Source organism: Stereum hirsutum (genome assembly GCF_000264905.1).
Source record: "Stereum hirsutum FP-91666 SS1 unplaced genomic scaffold STEHIscaffold_14, whole genome shotgun sequence".
Taxonomy (NCBI): domain Eukaryota; kingdom Fungi; phylum Basidiomycota; class Agaricomycetes; order Russulales; family Stereaceae; genus Stereum; species Stereum hirsutum.
This window is the reverse complement of record NW_006763144.1, coordinates 627,893-650,711: the sequence shown is the minus strand read 5'-3', so window position 1 is coordinate 650,711 and position 22,819 is coordinate 627,893. Positions and strand designations below refer to the sequence as shown.

Genomic DNA, 22,819 nt, shown 5'->3' with positions numbered 1-22,819 from the left:
TCAAGCGACTCTGAGTAAGAGGGGACCGGCTTCTTCCTGGCAGGCATGATTCGTTAGTCGTTAGTCGTGCAGTCGTGTACTGGGAGAATTGTACAAGGACGAGAAATGTCCTGAGGTGGCGATAGGTTGTGGCCGTACGTTCAACAGATGCGAGCTTCGACGCGTCGCGTCTCAACAAACGAACATCATCACGTGATCGTGTGCAGATCAGCGCTTTTTCGTCATCATTCCACGACCGTCGACCACAGAAATGTCTTCCGTAAGGTTGTGTCGATGCAAATATGCCTCACAGTCCGCGGATGTATATGCAGCCATGGATATATTTCCCTCCATTGTGAAATATCTCCAAAGATCGAAATAAAATAAGATACACCACCGCCATCAAATATCCGTCTATCGCGCCAGGGCCTAGTAGCCGACATTTACATCGTCACACAACAGACAGAGGAAGCGGCTGAAAACGCACTATGTATGATAGTAAAAAACATGAAAGCGAAAGGGAAAGTGGGTAGACAGAAGAAGCTGAAAGTGAAAGACTATGAATGGAGGTGACTCCGAAGAGAGAGGGGGAGTAGGGGCTGTAGCACATGAGAGATCGAGGTGGCGACGGCACGAAGACCTCTGTTCGCGTACAAGCAAAAGGGAAGGGAAAAACAGAGGCTGAAAGATAGTGAGAAGACGGGAAGGAGATAGAGACAGATGTTGGCAGTGGATGATTGAGAGACAGACAGAGAGGATGAATGGTTGGGCATGTGGAGGGAAAGATAGTGAGTGAGAGAGAGAAGATGGTGTGCAGCCTGTGCCGGGGTATATATAGATATGTGACATAGAAATGATAGATGTAAAGAGAGAGAAAAGAAATGTGATAATAAAAGTACGAACAACTGAGAACTGTACCTATGCCACACCAAGTAAATGAAGAAAACAAGAAAGTAGATAAATACGTGGGTCCCATAGAACCCGAGAAGAAAACCCCGCAAACACCAAATGAAAACACGAAGGAAAAGGGGCAGAGAACCGCTCAGCCCATCGATCGATACCAACACAGCGGGGAAGGATGAAGATAGTGTCCGACAGTCCGTTTGAATACAGTTACTGATAACACAAATGATAGTGGACGAATCGGGGTGGAATGAGATGGTACGAGGTGGGCAGTCGGCGACGGAGAAGACGTTTAGAGCGATAATGGAGGGAATATTTCGGGGGCATATTCCACCATGCATTCAACGGACAGGGCCTTGCCAGCCATGTCACTGAATTCGGCACCAGGATCGCGAGATCGCATGAGCGTCGCTGTAAAGATTTATGCTACGTTAGCAGTGTGACATCATAGGAATTATAAGGCGTGAACTCACGTCCAAACACAACGCCCAGATTCCGTGCAGTCATGAGATTGTGTTCGCTCCGTTCGTGAATCCTATCCCAACAATCACAACGTAAGCTCTCCTTATGTCGATCCCAAATAGACCTGACAGGAGACGTACCGATGAAGATGTAGCATCATCAACCTCAACGTATAATAATGCTCCGTCGGCAACTGCTTCACCAAATCCGCGTACTTCTCCACCTTCTGCTCCTGATCCTTCGTCGTACTCGCATGCATAAACTCGTCATGCAGCGCATACGTCAACAACGGGTTTGGCAGCGCACGGAAGTACGACTTGAGCACGGACGTGATGCTGCAGATATCATTGAACTTGTCCGTGTCGTGGAGGTCGAAGGCGGCGTAGTCACCGCGCTCGAAGAGCTGGGTGATGACCTTCGACTGGCCGGTGCCACCGGTCTTCCGGTAGATACCTTCGTAGTCGAGGGCGGAGAGTTCGACGGCTTGGATGCATTTCTCGACGATGATGGGGACCATGCGGCTATCTCCCCTGGAGTCTGCGCGGACTTGTTCGATTAGATCGCGACCAAACATGGACGGAGCTGTGCACGAAAAGCATCGGTCAGCATAATTTCTATATATCAAAAGCAACTATACGCACGCAAAGGTCCATCATGGGCAACATTGGTGGTCGGTGCTTGTAGCGAACACGTCGTAGTGAAATGATGCACACATCTCGGATGAACAGACACATTACAACCTAAACGCAGACACAGAAGAAACATCAGTAACCTCCACACAACAAGACCAGGATCAAGCTGGAGAGTAATTTTGACGATACTCACTCGTGCATCGAAGCAATGACCCCCAGAGTTTGTCCCCACAATGATCGCACCTCGTAATCCTCAACACGCTAATCGACTGGAACGTATGTTTCCCCCTCGGCGGGCCCTCATCCATCGGCTGAATCAGATTCAAGCTCTGTTTAGGAGGCTCCGGCGACGGATTCACGACGACCTGAATATTCTCCTTGTTGATCCTATTCCCCGCGCCACCGCCACCGCCACCCATCCACTTGAACTTGCCCCTCAACGTCTGTGCGTTCTCCGCGTTTGTACCAGCAGGTGCACCATTACCACCACCGCCGGCGGGAAGTTCGTTCTTCTGCACCTTGACGAACTTGTCAGCGCTGTCCTCCGAGCCGCCGTACGAGGAAGACGTCGTCAAGACGGTGTTCGACGCGCTGATACCGCCGTTGCCGTTCACCGTGCCGTTAGTGTTCGTCCTCTGCCTGTCGAACGAACCTGACCTCTTCTCCATACGCTCGAGAATGATAGGTGGAACGTCGACCATGTGGTTATCGATTGGCGCGGCTTCTGTACGACGGGCATAAAGTGCATTGAGTTGCGCGAGTTCTTCGTTCCTGGCGTTGAGCATAGTAGTTTCCTCGAGGAAGACATCCCGTGCAGATTTGAGTTCAGCAATCTCTCGCAGGAGGGCCTCGCGCTCTTCTGTGAGAGGCACAAGCTCGCGAGAATATTGGGACTTGATGGTATCGAGACGGATGGAGAACGAACGGCCCATCCTGGAAGTTGAGGCTTCGTCGACAGTGAGGTTAGGGGAGCTGTTTCGACAAAATAAGTACAGACCTCTATACTGAAGAGTAGGAACGAAAGGATGAGCACGTACGTCTTCGACGAAGCCAGCTCCTCGACCTCCGCAAGCGTAACATCCCTCTCCACCTTCAACTTCGAGATATCCTTCTCCAAACCACTCAAATTATCCGTAAGCTCCCGCTCAAGCTGCTTCTGCACCTCTCCTTTCCGGCTCTCGCTCGACATAGCGGTGATACGTGCCGCTTGACCGGAGAGCAAGATGCGCAACCTCGTGACCTCAGCCTCGGCCTCTCGCCTCGCACTTAGCTCCTTATCGTACTCTTCTTGGGCGACCGTCAGACCATCCATATACTGCTTGCTCGCTCTCTGTGTCACACCACGCCCAAAAATAAAATTAGTCACCATTCGACACAAAAAATATTCGAGTGCAGAGACAGAGAAACAGCCAAAGAAACGCACCTTCATGCCATCCAACCTGCCCTTCATCTCCACATTCTCCGTCCTCCTCTGCTCCACCGCCATCACTATCGCCTGCACAAACTCCTTGTCCAGATTAACATGCGTAGCCCCCCTCTTCGCTGCATCATTCAACGCCTCCTGCAACCTCCTCGTCACAAGATCGTTCCCCGTCCCTGCAGAAGCAGCACTACCACCAACAGCAGCATCTCCAGCTCCTGCCCCATACTTCACCGGGCGCAAAACACCCCCGCCCGGAGCTGTCACGGTAATCTGAGCACCAGACTGATACGAGACATCGACGGCGGAAGCGTTTGAGTCGAATCGTGGTCGTGGGATCAATGTCAAAGCCGAGGCAGATTGTCCATGCCCTCCAAACTCAGACGACGCCGACCGACCATGTTGCGAGGTCCCGTTCCTTTGCTGCAGTCTCAGCTTATCCACACTTCTGCTCCCCAGGCTATTCTGCCTCGAGACCTGCTCCGCTCCGGCCCTTGGCGCGGCACTCGACTTCATCGACATATCGTCGTGCGATTGAAGACTCGTGGGCACGGTGGACGTTCCGTCGATAGTCGTTGTCGCGGAACTAGCATCGGAGAACCTCGACGAGATGGTGCACTCGCTGTTACTCGTAGGCGTTGCAATCGGTCTCCAAGTCATGGTACTATCCGCACCCGTACTAGCCGCCGTGGGCGGAGGCGTGGTCAACGGAGTGTCGGTAACCGGGGGAGAAGCCGACGCAGAAGAGATAGCGTCGAGTTGCGCGATCGTATCTTGGCTGAGTTTCGCGAGCTGGTCGAGGGACTTGAGCGAGCCTCTGTGGTCCTTCGAATTACTGACCGTCGTGAGGAACTCGGAAAAGTCGCCTGGACCCATGGAGAAACGAATAGGAGGGAGAGCGGGCGCGATGTATGTTGAATGCGAGACCCGCTCGACGGGTGACGATTCGTCGGAGTCGTCTACGAGGCTGTTCTCTCTCCCCCTTGTGGTCACTGTGGACGTGGGCGCCGAATCGTTCTCCTGGGACGACGACGACGACGAAGAGACTTTGTTCCCATTCGATTGAAGCTTGAGTTGTTCCGGCCTAGGTCGATACTTGGGCTCTTTCTCGGGGAGCGAAGGCGGCTTGTCGTCCTCCGAGTCCTCAACACCGTGCTGATCGTTCGACTTCTCGTCCTCGCTCTCCTTCGAATCGTCCGTGCCACTCTCGATCCCATGTGGCACGTCGACACGATGTGCAGGCGACGTAGGCCTCGACCTCCCACTCCCAAGGGCCGACGAATACCCATTCCTCGACTTCTCCACGTCGATGCTCAAATTCGTAGGCGACGTCCCACGGACGTTCAAAGGTCTCGCGGCCAGTCGATCGTCGAAGGACCGTTGTGGGCGTATACTGCCAGCTGGAGAAGGCGCCCGAAGCGATTCGGAAGAAGCAGCAGCGCTAGAAAGCGCGAACGGGCGGGGAGGTACTCGGTCGAGAGTGACGCTGGGTCGCAATGGTGGTCTCCCTGGCCCTAGCGAATCTTGCGGTTTGGGATGCTCGGGAAGATAAGTGCTCGAAGATTCCGCTCTAGTCCGCAAGTGAGGCGACTCTATCCGCAGGTCTCTGTCCTTTGATGATGGATTGGATGAAGAGTGTTCCATGGGAGGTCGACGCGTAGACTCTGCGGAAAATTCTTCTTTGAGTGGGGATGGTGATGGTGATCGGTAGGGAGAGGATCGGCCATTTCGAGCAGACGAGCTGTAAGGTGGAGAATTGGATGACTCTCTGATTGGGGAAGTATTTCCTGCTGATGTCGACGACGAAACACCGTTGGTATCAAACGCGGTCCCAGGGAGGATGGAGCCTCGCTTAGCAACACGCGACGTCTTCCCAGGGATGCTGAGTGCCGCAACTGAGCCGTTCGACGTGGGTATATTAAGAGATCGACCGTCGAAGCTTTGCCGCTTGCGGAGCGAATGGTCGCTGGATTCGCTGGAAGGGGATAGGAGGTCTGAGTTTATCGGAGGTGACGCGGCGGATGCATTCTGGGATGTTGAGTATTCGTTTGGAGAAGCCGTGACGAAGGAAAGTGAAGGTCGTCTTCCCTGGGAAAGGTACGCCTCAAGACCGTTGATGTCCGGAGGGGCCAGAGTGGGAGACATAGCAGACAATGGAGTAGAGCGACCGTTGGACGGATGGGATTGTAGAGGGGCTTGGCTGTTGTCGTTCAAAGAATTTATAGATTGACGTCTATTGGGCGCAATTGGAGAAGACGGGTGGGAGTCGTTCAAAGGCAATGTGTTAGAGCGAGAAGGTATGGCGAGAGGAGGTACATCTCGAGATGGAGTGGACGACTGCGCAGTAGAAGGTCTAGTAGCTGAATATGGGGGGCGCGTCTGCAACAATAACGATTAGATATAGGAACAAGGTAGAGACAAACAAGTACGCACTCCGTTCTCCTTAGATTTTGCGGACCCGCTACCTCCAACACCAACGGATCTATCTCGCTCTTTCTGCTTCTGAGCATGCCGTCGACTTCGAGCTACGCGCTGGTGGTGACAGTTCATGCAATAAATGCCGTGACTTGTCTTGGCAAACATGAGCTCGTCGATGCGGTTATGACATGCTCTGCATTTGAAGCAGTGCGCGTGGTAGCTGTCGTCGCCGGTCATGATAGCCTCGTCGAGGATGGGTTGATGGCAGACACTACAGGAGTACGAGCAGTTGGAACAGACGGGCTGGCCGTCGGAGAGGAGGAGTAGATTTGTGTCGGCAGTAACTTTGTTGTGGCATTTCGCACACTTGAAGCAGTCGACATGGAAGAAAGATTGGCTGACGTCGGGCTTCCATATGAACATTGCTATTCAAAGCGGAAATGATGTGTGATAAACGCACCCGAAAGCAATGACAACCCCGCCGTTTTCATCCATCACCGACTGTTGACATCCCGGGCAGACTTTGTTTTCAGTAACGCCTGCTGCGGCGGCGGAGAGGGCGGCGGCGGAGCTTGCGTCTTGGACATTGTAGGAAGACATTAATAGGTATATTCGTTGTGCGCGCTTCGAAGAGCGGCGAGCATAAAATGGAAGTGCTGATCGGTGTGGACGTGGGTGTCCTTAGCGGGCGATCTGTAGTTGGAACGGGGCGTCGGGTGAGGGAGCGATAAGATGGTGGTCGGGAGAGACCAAGCCAAGAGAGTGCTAGTCCAAATATTGTCCTGCCAGCGCCGCGGTCCGCACGTCGTCGGCGAAGTCAACCAAGTTGTGGGGGACAGCGACGGGCGCGATGTGGGGGACGCCGACGAGCACAGCTGGCGGATGAGATGGGAGGGTCTGTCAAGCTCAGGTCGAACGTTGCAACTGATCTCGGGCCACGCTACATATCGAGCAACGCGATGTCGCCACATCCCACGCTCCGTCACCATCTCCCCCGTTCTCCCAAGGCACATTGCTATACCAGCCCTGATTGTCTTTAGCATCCCTTCGTTCATGGCTTTTATCGGTCTTCGAATCCCACCTATTTCTCTATCAAGCTCTCGGTTGTCAGACCGCCTCGCCACCCTGCTCTATCTGAATGTTTTCCCTTCTCACCTTCATACGTGTCATGCATTTTCTTGGTATCCAAGTATACACGAGCTGCATGCTTTGACGCCCTCGGAACACTCTGAACAGTGCGGTCTTCTTAATCCTGAAGGCCGCCGTCTGCTCTTCCTGGTGTTCCTCCGGTTTCTCCCTCTGAATTGTCGTCATGTCGCAGCACATGCTCCCCTTTCCTGGGCAGTGCGACACAATATTATTATGTACATCAATCGGGCTTTGTGGCTTTGAACCTGGGGTTTTTTGTTGTTCCCTGTTGTCCCTGTGCACCGCCATAGCCGTTTTGTTGTTGTGCGGATGGAAACTGACGCCAATTGGTGCCGTACATATCGACGAAGCGCCGTATGCATCTGTGCGCCAACCCCACAACGCCCAGCATTCCGATACGATCTAGACCTCGCGAGTCGTTCTCGAGTCTTCATCTCACAAACGCACGGACGATCAAACATGTGTTGGCTTCCCCTTAGTACAAGCAGTGCTACCACCCGGGAACTCGTCGCTCTCGCGTTCTTTCTCTCGCCACACACCCCTTCGCCACACTATGTTGAATAACTTGCATGCTTAAAATGATCAATTGACATGGCATGTCCTGTCAACCACTACCGCTCATTAACCTGCCAGACGAAATATCAACGCCTGGTTCATCTGCCTTTAATATGATGCCCGCTCGATCCCCAAGTGACCCGCATCTATCAATGATTGAGCAGGCCGCCGACACGCAACCTGTATCTAGGCGATGTGTGCGCCCTCAGGTGTCTCTGCAGCTTTGCTCTGTTAAATTCCATTAAATAATGTTTGCGCGAGGATGTGGTGACCTTTCCTTCCCTGCTATGCTCTGCTTAGGACTCGATGGGCGAAAGGGGACCATCAACCATGGCTGTGACATCTCGTATGTACCTCTTCCGATCCTCTTACTTATCCAACCCTTCAATCCACGAGTGAAACTGCACAAATGAAACTGCACAAATCAGTCCAAAGCAAAACCTCACGATGGGGAGTGTAACCATTGGCAAGTCGGGGAGAATGGCCTGTGAACTCGGGATCGTCTGTTCTGAGCTGGCGTGTGGATATTCGTCTCCTCCTCGCTGACTGGAGAGCGCTTTGAGTTGTAGCCCATCCTTGCACATAACTATTCATGAAATACTTCAGTCACGCCAGTTACAATTACACTTTACCACTCAGGAGAACTTCCTACACCTCACCTCATTCGCAATACAACTGACCCACATACCCATCCGCCTCCTCATCCCCTCAAATTCTCCTCCAAATAAACCCCAAACTTCCTCGCCACACTCTCCTCGCTCCAATCCACACTCCCCTTCTCCACCGTCCCGAGCGTGATCGCCTTCTTATGCACCGTGACGAACTGTCTTTTCAGCCTCTGCAGCTCTGATAGCGTGACCGTCCGTGGCGGCATCGATATCGTTATCCTAGAGGGTGTCTTGTCGGAATTGGGAAGGGTGAGAGTAGTGGGGCCGCCGGAAGATGGGGAGGAGATGATGAGGGAGAGCAGGGCCGTTGTTGTTTGTTCGAGGGTGTGCAGGGCGGAGCTGGGGGCTTTGGCGACCTGCAGAGTGGCGGGACGTCGGGATGTGGCGTGGTGTGGAACGCGGTTTCGTCAACCACATGTATAGTGCACAAGGAGGTCAATTAGGTCAAGGACAAACTTACAGCTTGTGTCCCAGCGTTTGGAGGCTTCACGTTACCCTCCATGACTGCCTTCCATATCTGATCCGTAGGAACCTCGTCCTCCCACAACACAGTAATCAGGGGCGAGTCCCATCGGACCATAGACGACGGTTCCTCGTATCGTTGGATCAGATTCTCCAGACTATGTCATACTGCGTATGAGTCTGAATGTGGTGATGAGCGGTGTTGTGTAGAAAGACTTACGTTTCGGGCTTATACGCCTTCCCATCCTGTCTCTCCTCGTTCCATCTCTTACATGATTCGGGTGGCGCAACGACATGTACCTATACACTTCCACGCACATCAGTCTCTGGCGTCATGACCACCATCAAAAAAAATCCCAATACTGGCCAAACGAAGACCTCTCTTGGCCAAAGAGGGAGGGAGGGCAGTGAAAGGCCGAGGAGTGCGAAGAGATAGACGCACAGTGCAAACCCTCAGCTTGAACTCTCTCGCCGCACAATACATCTGATACCTAAACCCTTTAATGTAATTCATCCCATCCACGATCAACAACGTATCCTGACCCATCTGCCTCTGCATCGCCGTGAAGAGAGCGCCACGGGCTGGTTTCTCTGACCGACTGTCTGGACGAGCACCATACCACCATGAGTTGAGTAGGGCGTATAAATAGTATCAAGGGCAAGTCATTCACCATCGTAAGCGCTTCTGTCCAGACCTAGAGTATCATCCGAGATAGAGACGACCTTGAGCGCCGGACCGGCGTAGGATGGGTCTTTGAGACGATCTTCGAGGAAGACTTTGATCATCTCTGCACGTCGAGTTTTCCCCGAGCATGGGTATCCGGATATTGTTATCAGAGCCATATATTAAGTCGTACGATGCCAAGACGTCGGTGATCAAAAAAGAGGACGAAAGATGGGAGTTGGAGTGTTCTGCTGGGATGGAGGTCAAGTCAAGTCTTGGGCGCGCGCAGTGGAGGGATAATGTCTCGCACAATACATTTTGATGAAGATCAGGTCGGACAAATCTAGAACAGCAGAACTAGGTGTACGAGCAACAGCGAGATAGAAGAGCTAAGGGGCAACTCCGAGAGTGAGGGTACAAGTAGAAGGGAAAATCTCGATGAAAATCGAGACAGTACTTTGAGATCCAGGTGGCGCTCGGAGTGTGGCGCCACTTCCCGATGATTGCCAAACTGCTTGCCCCATCGTCTTGTCCTTTTCTTGCACTGTGGAGACACCGTCTAACTCACGTATGTCTTCCATTGTTCACACTCACTTAATCTTGCGGCTGTCTCCCTGAAGATACAAAACATTCTCTCATTTATTGTACGGAAAACAATCAGAAACCCGAGAAAAGGAAACACATAGAAACGCTGCGACAATATGCGTACATCAGAAGCAAACTCCGTAAACATACAACCTCAAGCAAGGTGGGGATATGCAAGACAACATAGGACACGACAGCAATGCAAGACAGAAAACAAACGTGCGCAATATGCAACAGAACGCAGACACTCGAGAGCTCAGAACCAAGGCTGATAAACGTCCATCATCTTCACGAGATTCATGGGATCCGAGGCCATCGAAATCAGGTTGACGACAGTCTCAACGACAGGCACTTGAGCAGGGGGGTTCTGTTCGGCAGCATGAGTAACAATGTCGGCCAGAAAAAGGAGAAAGAGAGACTTACTGCTTCCCGTTCGAAACGACATGCCATACTCTCCGCGCGCTTCACAATTCCTTCGATCATAGCCTGAACGCTCTTTCGGAAAGCGAGGTCGTGGACCAGATATGGCCGCTTGTTCGCATGCAGCCATGTGATGACCTCGTCTCGCGAAAGCAAGCAGAGCTGCGACTCAAGATCGTACTGTCGAGGGGGAGAAATGTCAATTGAGGCAAAAATACATATCAGACTGGCCATTTATTTACCTGAGGCTGCGTCAGACTTCTCCCTATGGCTAACATCCCGGAAGTGACGATGCCCTCTGTGTGGATAGGACCGATGAAATGCTGAATGTTTGGCGTGAACCGGAAGGAGACCTGGTCTGACGATGCCATGAGTGGATACTGACCGGAGAACCCTGTATTGAAACGAAAATATGAGAGGGCGGTAAAACGGAGAAGAACGTCGATCGTACCTGGTAAGAGCTCGCTCATCGCGATGAGACCAGTCGTCCTCGACAGATGGAACCTCGTCGGTGTGCGACTCGTGAGGCAGAAGAGGTAGGTCATGAAGTTGGTGGCCGCAATCTGCAGAGAGAACTGTTTACGCATTCGCCACAGTTCGGTGGGGCCGTCCATCGTGCGGATCAAGTACTGCAGATAACGTATAAGTACGGCTGGCATGTTCGAAAAACTCGAGTCAGGCTTACCTGGCTAATGACGCTGTCGGGCACAAGATGCGCCTGGATATCGTCGAAGACCTCCTTCTTCATGCTGAAGTATTCAGCCTTGCTCGGCTGCCCATTGCCATTGGGGTGGTCCTGTCGATAAATCCGAAGTGTTTTCTTGATCTTCTCTCCAGGGACGAACACAGTATCGTCTCTATTGACGTTAGACTCTTGACAGTACTTTTCGAAGATATCTCCGAAAGTGACATAGGACGCGTCGTTCTGCATCAGGCGAAGAGCAGGGCTGCACGGCACCGTTACTGGTATGTGGAAGACGAGATTGCGCTTTCGAGATTCCTTCTTGCGTGCCAGGATACTACAGCAAGTAGCATGAGCGGGAAAAAATGTTCTAGAACAGTTGAATTGACATACCCATTGAACGTCCGCAAAACCTGCATGATACGTTCTTCTCTGCGAGTGTGCCGACCGAGAGGAACCTGCACAGAGAACGATACCTGCGTGTTGTCGCTGGCGTGGATGGTGAAACGACGACTGCAATAGCCTAAAGAACGGAAGTTCTCGACATGGGGACCAAACCTCGCGATCTTTGCGAAACCCGCGTTGTTGTCTTTGTCCTGCACGAGCGTCAGATTTGACTATTGTGAAGTACTGAGGAATCACGAACCTCAGTGTATTGCCCCGGAATCTCAACGTCATCGAATCTTGTGTACTGGAAGTCCGTCATCCAGTGACTGAACAGATCTAGAGGTTGAACTCGGGGTCGAGCACTTAGAATCAGCTCGTATCGGTCTCGCCATTGTTGCAGGCGACGGATGTATTCCGAGAACGAAAGCGTAGGGTTGATGAAGTCAGCTTCGTATTGGGCCTAATATAACATTAGTGATGATCGAAGAGATATTATGTTTTCTGGATACAGACCAGCACGAGGGGTTGTCTCTTGAGATTCACAGAAAAGCGCTTCAAAGTTGGCATACAACCTGGGTGAAGCTCGTCGTTGTCTTCAGGAATAGTAAGACGTTTCTCATAGTGCTGAAATCAACGTGAGTGACATGCATCGTCGGAAGTCAAAAGAGTGGGCTCACCCCATATGCGTCTTGGAGCAACATGCAAATCAAACGATAACATTCTTCGTCTGGAGTGGTGTTGAACTTCTCGTGCAATTGGGCCACCATGGTCTCCATAGTCATGATCAACAACGGGAAGGCAGTTCGTAGAATTTGAGCGACTTCCTCGACAGAGTCATACGACTTGGGAACAACCTCGGCTTGCGCCAAGTTCGGCTTGGTCTGTTGACCTGTCGAAGCCATGGCCTGATTGCCGTCAGGAACTCCTCCATTATGTCCTTCGATCTTCGTCGGGCTGGGTGCATTTGAGCCCGGCTCCTGCTTGACGCTCATGTTCGCTTGCATCGCCCGCTGCTGAGCCTGTTGCTGAATCTGCTGTTGCAACAAATTCTGTTTCCTCATGGCCAACATATCTTCTCTCGTGGTGCGGAGATGGAAAAAGAGTGCCTGGAGGAGTGTTTAGTACGATGCAAGCTCTCCTGAAGAATAAGTATCATACCTGTGGATACAGCTTGGCAAGGTTCAAGAGAATGAAGCGCGCCTGCTTGACTTCGCGATGGGAGACCGAGAGACATAGCTGCGGGACGAGACTGATCCAGTACCAGAACGCATGGTCTCCCTTGAACTGGTCAAACGCGCGTGCGACTGTGGCTGAAGGGTCATCGATGCTCAAAAGCCATAGAATGCGAGTAAGAAGTGGGCGACTCTTCCCGTTCTTGTACAAGCCGGCCGCCTGAAGGTAGCAGCTGATCGCGTGAGCTGCATAAGACATGGTATCCGGATTTTCCTTGAACATCCTGTCGTTCCACTTTCCCCACTCTGCCCAGGCCTTCGCCTGACCCATGTCCATCGTAACGGCCTGACTGAAGGTAGAGTCCGCGTCGTCTTGTCGACCTGCTTTCGCGTGGAACATGCCCTTCAGAGTATAGAACTCTGCCTTCTGAGACATGGAGAAGAACACAAGGTTCGTGTTGTTGATGACTTCCATGCTGGCCTGGAGGTCGTTGGGTTTTTGGTAATGACAGCGGGCCTGCTCACGAAGCTTCAGGAATGCCTCTGAGATCTCGATATTGGGCAAGGTATAGATCTTGTTCAGTAGGCTGAAGCAAACCTCGAGTAGGTCGTGTTTGCGAGCGGTATGTGCGAAACGATTGATGATCCAAGCCGTCTCGTGGTATCCGCGGTAGCCATAGGTGTTGCTGTTGGTCCCGGCCGGAGCCTGTGCTGCGTCGGTGATCAGAGGAACGTAGACCCTGTTGATCGCGTTAAAGACGTTCGTTCTCCATGCCACGAGATCGCTCCAAACGCTAATGTCGTCGCAGCGGTTGGGAAGCCGTTCTCGCCACGCTTGAAGGACCATCTTCAGATCTGATGACCTCTTCTCCAAATTCTGAGCCGTGGTGTTCGAGAGTGAACCAAAGATTTGGACAGCCTCTTGAAGCTCGACGAACTGTTGGAAATGCTGCAGCAATGGTACATGCGCGGTGGAGAGGTGTTGGGGAAGTGCGACCCATTTACGAAGCGTGAGTTGCATGGCGTCTTCGAGCAGTTTGGTGAACTCCTCATTCTTGGAAAGGGCATTGGGCATCTTCAGGAGGTTGACGAAAGCTTTGAAGACGAGACTGCGGGGAGTGGAGGCGGATGGGAGAGCGGCGATCTGCTCCTCTAGCGTCTCGTAGTGTTCGGCCCAGTCCTTGGTCCTCCACGCACTCTCTAGCATCAATTCCTGGTTGTTGTCACTTCGGGCGTATTCATACAAGATGTCCCATTGTTGAAGCTTCTCTGCGGCCAGAATCCAATGGTCCTCCCATAGGCAGTACTCTTGCTCTGAGAACGGCAGCGTTCCTGAACGTACTTTCCCTTGGGCGGCCTCGTAAACGGCAGCCGCTTGCTCCCACATTCCATTCTGTTCGAAGGAGATCCCGATGTTCGTATCCATATGAAGAGACCGACGGCGCCATAGACCATAGAACAGATCGTCCTCAGCTAGTTCAGCGTAGAGTTCGGCCAACGCGTCCTGAATGGAGTCGCGTACGGCAGCTTCGTTTTCCAAGCTACGGTTCATTGTCTGCAGGATCTCGAAACCAGGATGCCAAGCCCCGTACGCCTTTGCCAAGTACTTGACGAGATGGGGCGGAAGTGTCATCGGCGGCGAGCATGCATTACTGCCGGTCAGGAGTGTCTGCACGACGTTCGGACGTAGCTCAGCCTGACGGCTGTGATAATCCTTGCTCAGCAGAGAGATCATTTGATGGGTGATGTCCGACTGTTCTCGTCGAGTAATGGACGACCACGCCGCACTGAACAAGGACACCCAGATATCATGAGCCACGAATGGATCGAGGAAGAGAAGACGTTGCATAGGTCGTATGATGTCTTGGACGCGCCGCTGGGATGACATGGTGGTCGATGCCGTGGCCGATAGCGACGGCTTCCGGTCGGAGAGCATGGGAGTATCTGGATCGACGGTACCGAGAAGAAGATGTAAGGCCAGATAGATCCAATGGCTGTCGGCGAGGGGCTCCCAGCTCTGGACGCCGAGGATGTACGATAGTCGACTCGATAATGACCGCGGCACGCTGACATCTAGAAGGTCGATGAAGCGTTCTCGTATGCCCGGATCTCGAGCGCGACAGCCCACTAGGAACGCGGACTCCATCTTGGTGGTCAAGTCACTTCGGCGCAGCGATGGCTCAGTGTAGATTTCGTAGATCAACTCCAAGTACGAGTTGAACAAGGTGTCACCACGCGCCTCGAAGGTGAGCATCTTCAGCAGCACCGTTGCCTTCTCCTTGACTATGGGATATGGTTCGCGCCGGTTCAAAGCCCAGTCACGCGCCATGTCAAGCATGTAACGGCAGAGACTTGGACTCTTGGACTTCTCGACGAGGACGACTACAGAGGCAATGAAGAATCGGCGTTGGTCATTCCCGAGGAAAGAGGCTGAAAGTTGGCAAATTTCGAGGATCGCAGTGATAAGACGGACAGTGTTCTCGAACGTGCTGGTCATTGCCTGGGTCGTCGAATGGTCTTTGGCGAGCTTGTTGAGGAGCTTGACGAGAGGTCCGCTGAACGTTTCGACGCGTTCGGGAACGACTTGGACGACAGATTTGAGCATGAGGAGAGTTCCTCGCAGGGTAGTACCGTTACGCAAGCCCTCGCCTATGGCATCGTGCACGAACTTGTGGAAGTCGGAAGCGTCACTTTGCTGTTCTTCATCTTCTTTTGGAAGAGGAAATAGACGCATCAGCCGTTCGAAGACAGGATAGAGAGCATCGTGCAGCGCAGGCTCGTCCGTGACCATGCCCTTTCGCACAAGGCGTTGCAAAATAGTCGCATTCTCCGGTTCTGTGAACCACTCGTCGTCTTTGTCCGCAGCCACAACTTGAAGAACCTTGGAGGCGCTGATGGCTACTTGAATCGGTGTCTCGGCGTTGAGTTCGTTCTGGTCAGAACAATAGGGTTAGATATAAGACTCTTAAGATGACTGAGAAGATGTCTGACCTGTTCCAGTTGACGCGAGAAGTAATTCAATTTCACCGTCACATCGCTCCATCCACCTTTCCCGACCATTGCGCGCAGTAATTCGAGAGCTTTCGGAGTCACCACTTGCCTAGACGAGGGATCGTGTGCTGCTGTGGCAAGTCTGACAGTGTAACTGACGATGCTCTCACGGAATCCCAGGGGAGTGAGCCAGGTCGGTGGTGGACCACCAGAGTTCTGTTCCGCGATCGCCTTCTGCTCCCACTCGAAGATTACGCGCATCATGTCGATGGTCAGGAGGCGCGCTTCACCCGATGCAGTGCCGTGAAGACCAAGTTTAGAAAGCGAGTTCACCATGTGAGGGATGAAGAGAGCGCGGACAGGATAGAACAGATCCGACTGGCGAACGATGAGCTGGTAGACAATGATGAGTTGCGAAAGGCCGTTGCTATCCTCAGCTAAGAGTCTACGCGTTGTCTTCGCCCATTGCGGGTAGGGTCCAGTATCTTGAGGAAACGCTTTCGAACGAGGCAAAGCTGGAGCGAGTGTGTCGAGAGCCTGGCGAACAAGATTGCGTCCCTCGTGGTGAGGAGGCTTCAACAAGCCCGTCCAAGCACGAAGAATGAACTTGAGAGGAGTGTCGGTGGTGTCGAAGAAACGAGCAGCAAGGAGGTAGGCAACCTGCTTCACGATCATGTCCTCGCTGGTGATGTAGTGCCACGCGCACTTGACGATATCTTTCCTTGCAATCTCAAGCTGGTCGTGGTAGTATTGGACGATGGTGGTGGTCAGATGAAGCAACTCGATGCTGAACATGTCGTCTGCGTCGGAGAACGTCCTTCCGTCGTTGACGGGGTGCCATAAGGATCGATGAATGCCGGCAACGAGATCGTCGTCGAGCAATCCATCTTTCGATGGGCCCTTTGCCCGGATGAGAAGCATTGGCGTGATGATGACTCGCATGAAAAAGGTTTTGCTTGCCCATCCAAATTGCGGGTCAGAGAACCACTTCAAGAATCGATAGAGGATGTTGCGTTGGAATGCGAGGTCTTCACTGAAAGCTGCGTGTTGGTAGAGGAAACGAGTGAGTCGAACGAGGTCCATGGGAAGGCTGCGAGTATAGATTGTGATGATCTCGAAGAGGAGGTCGACACGAGGGCTAGCTTGGAGGGCCTTCTCAAAGAGCGCGATGATCAGAGTGTGCCGTTGAATGGCGTTGGAGATCGCCTCCGCATCCTCCTCGGGTGGCGGCGTTTCCGAGCGCCATATTCGGACGCAAGCATCGATGACGTACGAGTTCTCGACGACCCACGCAGGAAAGATATTCGCGAGGTCCAAGCAAAGCTGCAACCCGGGTATGATGTACGCCGGATGTTCCATGCTCAGACAGTCGGAAACGATAATGTGAGTCCGCGCCGCCAGCTCGCGCTGAAGATGCGGTGCTCTCTTCTCCTGGAGGATATTCCGCAGGGTCCTGAGGTGTCGAGAAAGTTGAATATGCTTCATGAAGAAGTCCATGGCCTCGATAGGATAGCGGTTGAGATATTTGGCCAAAGGCTCTGAGAAGGGGCTGGGACCGGAGAAGTGCATCTGCGCCTCCACTTGGACGATGACGTTGACGAGATTCTCGAGGAAGATATTCGCCGCTGACGGCAAGAGATGAAAAATGTTCGTCAAGCGTACGAGCTTCATGATACCGTCGTTCTCGGCCAGCGGTAAACGCGATGATTGGTGCAGCATCTGTGGATCGGCCACGATGCGGAAGTGGTCCAAGAGCTTGTGCCCGATCTCGACCTTGAAATAGTTGTTGAGAAGCTCGAGGAGGCGCGCCAAGCCTTCCAGTCCAGGTACGGACAGACGTTTGGGATCGGCAAGGTTCATCAGAATAGGACGAAGACCGGTCTGAAGTAGCTCCTTAGGCAGGCGACTCTGGTGCGTGAGCACGATCCGTAGGCCTTCGTGGGCGGCGTCCTTCACCTCCGCAGATGGCGAATAGAGAGATTTAAAGTAGACACTCGTTACTCTATACAAGGTATTAGTACCGCACTAGTATCTGAAAAAGAGTGTGACCGAACGAACCTCTGTCTCGTCGGAGGATACTTCGCAAAGAAATCTGTCATCGGCATCGAGGCCGTCAACAGTCGGATAGACGCCACGCGGAGCTTCATGATGTCGATACTTCCTTGACGGATATTGACCCGTCCAAGTAAAGCCTGGTCGTCAGCATCTGCGAGAGCCAGCGCCTCGTGGAGATGCCTGATGAGCTCTTCGTTCAGCTCCGGGAGAGGTGGGTCGAGACTGACACAAAACCGCATAGCGTCGATAAAGCCGATTTGCATGGCAAAGGGAAGAGCTCGAAGAGGCTTTTGATAGATGGAGTTCAGAACGCGGTCTCGTTGGGGCATTATGAGGGCCGATGCGGATTTTCCTACGATAGTGGAAAGCAAGCCGATGCAGTTCTCCGACGCCTGTCTGACGACGGGGTTCATGCTGAGGAGCTCGCCGTAGAAGAGGCCGATGATCTGGGCTATCTTCGGGCTCTCCGGGGCGGTGTTGGCTGTCTTCAGAATACGGGTCAGTATGGAGAGAACCTCCTCGGTGTCCTTGGTCAGATCCTGTGGTATGTTCTTCAAAACGTGGAGGAATGTCCGAACGATATCAGGTTCCCGCTCAGTGATCCACCTCATGCCGAAATCGGGAATATCGAGAATGAGTTTCACGGCATTACAGCCAGCACGTTTTCGGATCCAAGGCTCGTCGACGCAAAGGGCGTTGAATCGGCCGGCGACCTGGCTAAGAACGATGAGCATATCGCTCATCGAACCTTCACCGGGGCCACTCGCGACGAAGTCTTGAAGGATGGACCCGACGAACTCGTTTGCTTTCTTCGCCTCGTTGACCGACTCACGGGCCAGGCTATGAGCCATGGCGTCAAGGTAGGCGCCGAACGGATGACTGGGGTATCGCCGCGCTGTGACGTCGGCCGTGGATCCCCTCTGGACTTCTTTGGTAAAGATCTGTCGCGAGAGGTCACGGATGAAAGGTTCTGCCTGCGTCTGAACCTCCGGTAGATGAACCGCATCAAACAGGGCCTCCAAGCATTGGACGAACATGTCCTGCGCGTTCCGACCACGCACACCCTACCAAAATAATGTCAGCGGATGTTGTAGACGAGTCGAGAAAGTATACGAACCTGATGCCACAAAACTGTAACCGTATTCTCCAAATAATTGTACGCGTGCACTCGGTACGTACTCCCCGACCTCTTCAAAGCCTTCGTAGCAAGCACCGCCATTGATCCCAGCTCCAGCCCTTCGGCGTTCCCGCCAAACGAAATCATGACCTTGGGTATGTCGGAGAGGAAATTCCACTTCATTTCCGGGTCCTTCTCCAACAACCTCCTGTTCCTGCCTCCAAGCTTCCCCAATATTCGCAACGCCGAATGTGCATGCTGATGATTTGCGGGTAAGGGCTTCAAATGAGTCTGCAGAGCCTCCATCAGCTCCCGTAGGACGGTGTTCAACGTCGGGTCGAGGAAATCAGGAGTCAGGTTGTCGATACAGAGTTCGAGGGTACGAAGACCCTGAGTAACGAGCTCCTGACCACCCCGCAGAGCGTAAACGAGAGGTTTCATGAGATAGTGAAGATGGGGAAGAAGATGGGTGAGTCGAAGTGGGACTGTCAGGCAAAGCTCGACGATCATATCGCGAACCCAACCGTCAAAGAGCATGAGCTGAGTGTTGAGGTTCGCCAACATCTCCGGGAGTAGCGGAAGAACTTCCTTGTAAAGGAGCTCGTATTTTCCCCCGGCGGCACCCATGGCACGGAACAAAGCTCGAAGAAGGTGATAGTAGTTCGTCGGCTTAGAGCTCTTCGCAGCAAGAGGGAAGCAGTCCATGATGAGTTTCGAGAGATGCGAAGCCAGGATTGGCTCAATCAGGTGAGGAAACGGAGAAATCGCGTTGAAGGTCATCTTGAAAAGCCTGATCGCGACGATGGCTGTGGTGTCATCGTACTCGCCCAGCTCTGGGAGAAGTCCGATGAGGTGTCGAAGGAAAATCGCAATCAAAGTTGGGGCCGTCGACTCGCGTTGGAAGGCGGTTTGGCAGATGTGAAGGAGACCTGGACGCTTCTGTGCGGCTTTGAAGAAGAAGTCTACCTTCTGCGTCCAGACCTCTTGGAAGATATGGAGATTCACTTCGGTCAAGGCTCCCGACAGCCAATCGAGGGCTTCATTGGCGTCTCGTGCGTCGGTGTCGTATAGACACATACACCGAATGCAGCCTTCGAACATGCGCATGATTAAGGAACCGTCTTGAAGAGGAGTCTCTACCTTGCGGAGGCACGTAATGCAAGCGCGGAATCCGTGGATGAGCGTCCGGAAGAGCAGTCGCGATTCTGAAGGGTAGAGCATGAATAACACGGTAGGATGTATAGAGGATGGCACTTACCAGCGACGACGTCCTCTGGTTTCTCTATGGCGTAGACGGACACGGCTACGGGTCTCGCTTTCTCTACCATATAAACCTTTCCCGTCTCAGGCTCCTGTTTCTTCGATCTCTCTAACCGCACATTGACTTCGTCCAGCACGTCGATAATGGAGTCCAGCTTATCCACGCACGTCTCCATCAACATCAAGAATATCTTCGCAGCACGCGCCGGCGTCTCCTTGACTGCAATCGTATCCACGAGGTTGAAAATCATCTTCGCCGCTAGCGTATGGACGCTATTCTGCATACACGGATTGTGAATGTGTCGGGAATACACCTGTATGATATGCGCTAGCTGTTGGGTCGTTAGATCGTTGCGTAGATGGTGAACGAGGTCTGCCACCGCGGCGAGGGCTGTCGCTCTACACCGACAACCGTTAGTAACCCGTTCAGGAGGTCTCAGCTATATGACTGACCTTAGTGTCTCTCTACTTCCGACTCCTGGTCCAAGCAGTATGCTCTCGTCGAGCAACTTGTCAATTTGTGGGAGCAACACTGTTCTGTAAGGAGTACCCAATAGATGCCGGAACACGATCATAAAGTCCTGAAGCATGCCTGTCAGAGCAAACGACCTTGAGATGAAATCGAAGACGTACTTTACGAGCAGGGACGGCATGCGCTGGAATATCCTGCAGTAGCCGCAATGATACGAGCAGCAGGGTGTTTCCGTAAGTGTCGTACAATTCTGCCGAGTGCCTGAAGATATATGCCAGGTACGAGACCAACTACAGAACAATAGCTTAAATAAAGCAAAGCGGAAACAAAAGAAACGAACAAACCTTGATTTGCGCGATGATGAAGTCAGTGTACGCTTGAGGGTTACGAATGGTGGGGGCCATGCCAGCCCAAAACCGTCCCATCGCTTCATAGTCTTCTCGCGCTTTCTTCTGTGCCGGAGCCTCCAGCGACAGTACCTCGAGGTTGAGAGGTAGGTTCGACTGGATGACAGAGGTGACGGGGGTTCTGTGCACCTGCGTGAATGTTACGATGATCATCCCCATTTCGATCAAGACCTTGAAGCTTCGTTTGCTGTGTAGGACAATGTTGGGATCCTGGGGTGCAGAGTCCTCGGAGAACAGCTCGTCAACGACACCCTTCATGTTACGAAGCACGTCGACTAGTATGGCCATGAACTGGTTGACAAGCTCCACAGATATGGTGCGGTAGATTCGGACAATGTCCGCGATGATCTTGCAGCAAGTAACGCCGTTCTCTTCGTTGTCTTGTCGTAGAATGTTGAGAGCGCCTTGCATGAGTGGCCCAATCTGTTGGCGTATACCTTCGGAGGATGTGATTCGGTGTAATATGTCGAGGAGTGCGCGGCGAAATTGGTACTCTGGAGAGTCCTTGCGAATAGAGACTTCGGTGTTGTGTAGTATTTCGAGGAGAACGGGGACCATTCCTGGGAAGATTTTGGTTGCTTCAGCATCGCGGACGGTGTCTATCAGCTCTCGGAGTTCAGAAGCAGCTTGGATTTTGGTCTTCAAGTCTTCATGCTAAGTTCAGTACAAATTACGAAGAAGAAATTGAACAGGGCGCACCAAGGTTGGGATCCGCCACACGACTCGCCCGCAACTCTAAATCCTGAGACGACCCCAGACGGGGGATGTCGTCCATTCTGCGTCAGTCGTAGTCGGCAAGAATTCTGAGAAGGGTAGTGGTAGGAGCTGGGATGTGCCGAGGACAATGGGGAGGAAGGGTAAGGGGGGAGGAGGAGGGGGATGAGGGGAAAGTGAGAGCCACAATGGGCGGCGCGGATAAAGGTTAGGTCAAAGCAAGGCGCGCCTCAGTCACATGATGTCTGGACACGCGTGTTCAAACTCCGCCGGACACCAGCGACGCCACACTTTCACGTCGCCACAGCCGCTCTCCCCTTGGCCTCCTGCCATGATCCACTTCATGCCCATGCAGTAACGGCTCGCAATGGAGGCTACCTCAGACTCCTATATTCATAGCTCTGACTATGTAATTAAATTTATCGCTAGGTTCACCAGGAAAGCTTTCAATCTAACACTGATCCAATCATGGAGGGCGACTTCAAGTTCTCGGGATTTACGGTCGGGAAGCTGTATACTGGTTAGTGAGTTCTTGCTCCTCATACAGCTCGCTCAGGGCTCGACCTCTCGCTCAGGGTTAGCAAACGTCATAGCACCTCCCGATATCTAGCATACGGAGATCCGTATGTTCTATTTCGACAGGCCCACGCAAGTTTGTCAGTCAACCACCACCGCGAAGCTCCTCCTCGACCCTCTGAGCGACTCATCCCCACGGCGTTGTTAGACCTTTCCATAAGAAAACACGCCCTACCAGAATTAGGTGATCTCGGTGTCGCCGACGCGTCTTCATCGCTACCACCTTCAGCCTTTAGGTTCCACCTTGATCGTGACCGGAATGCATGTCGATACAAGGCGCGTTCGGCTTCCAACAACGTGTCAACCCCTGAGGTTCCGACGGCTTGCACAGGTAGTGTTCCTCAGCTGTTCACTGGCGAGTCAACGATGTATTGTTTCTGGTAGCCGAACTTCGAGCCCTAGCTTTCGCCATGATCTCTCCTGCGTCTACCACACACACGTCATAACATAGCGTGCATTCAGAGCCATTAACTGCTCACAGTAGTATGGATCGCAACGAAGCTCAGCCAGAAGAATCTGTCTCCTTGTGATATTCACGTTCTTCACTCCCTTTTTTCAGCATGAACATGATGGAGATCTGTTTTCTCCAAGCAGTCTTCAGAGCAATCGCATCTGCTATTGTGCTTATCTTTTCACAAAGTTCGGTTGATATGATCTCGGTTCTGGCCA

The 22,819-nt window shown here is 52.7% G+C and overlaps 3 protein-coding genes across 3 annotated transcripts; all 3 read right to left on the bottom strand.

The window, feature by feature from the left end:
- Positions 1–654: 654 nt before the first annotated feature.
- STEHIDRAFT_149196 (uncharacterized protein) lies at positions 655–6,687 on the bottom strand. The gene is made up of 9 exons (XM_007307953.1): positions 6,275–6,687; positions 5,830–6,211; positions 3,400–5,775; positions 3,014–3,306; positions 2,170–2,948; positions 1,986–2,084; positions 1,485–1,926; positions 1,356–1,417; positions 655–1,293 (listed from the first exon to the last, which is right to left on the bottom strand). Exons 1-9 carry the CDS (start codon positions 6,412–6,414, stop codon positions 1,175–1,177), a joined length of 4,692 nt encoding a protein of 1,563 aa, XP_007308015.1. The 5' UTR covers positions 6,415–6,687; the 3' UTR covers positions 655–1,174.
- A 1,531-nt stretch (positions 6,688–8,218) lies between these two features.
- STEHIDRAFT_64191 (chromatin associated protein KTI12) lies at positions 8,219–9,491 on the bottom strand (the record flags this gene model as incomplete). The annotated part of the gene is made up of 5 exons (XM_007307759.1): positions 8,219–8,542; positions 8,647–8,806; positions 8,869–8,948; positions 9,091–9,251; positions 9,320–9,491. 5 exons carry the CDS (start codon positions 9,489–9,491, stop codon positions 8,219–8,221), a joined length of 897 nt encoding a protein of 298 aa, XP_007307821.1.
- Positions 9,492–10,153: 662 nt separating this feature from the next.
- Positions 10,154–21,418, bottom strand: STEHIDRAFT_63970 (FAT-domain-containing protein; the record flags this gene model as incomplete). Its single annotated transcript, XM_007307737.1, has 17 exons — positions 10,154–10,264; positions 10,321–10,497; positions 10,560–10,711; positions 10,769–10,946; positions 11,003–11,336; positions 11,393–11,595; positions 11,646–11,846; positions 11,930–12,010; positions 12,064–12,492; positions 12,545–15,490; positions 15,550–17,551; positions 17,608–18,668; positions 18,722–19,926; positions 19,980–20,380; positions 20,435–20,562; positions 20,615–20,743; positions 20,798–21,418. The coding sequence occupies 17 exons, from the start codon at positions 21,416–21,418 to the stop codon at positions 10,154–10,156; spliced, it is 10,359 nt and encodes a 3,452-aa protein (XP_007307799.1).
- Between the last annotated feature and the right edge of the window lie 1,401 nt (positions 21,419–22,819).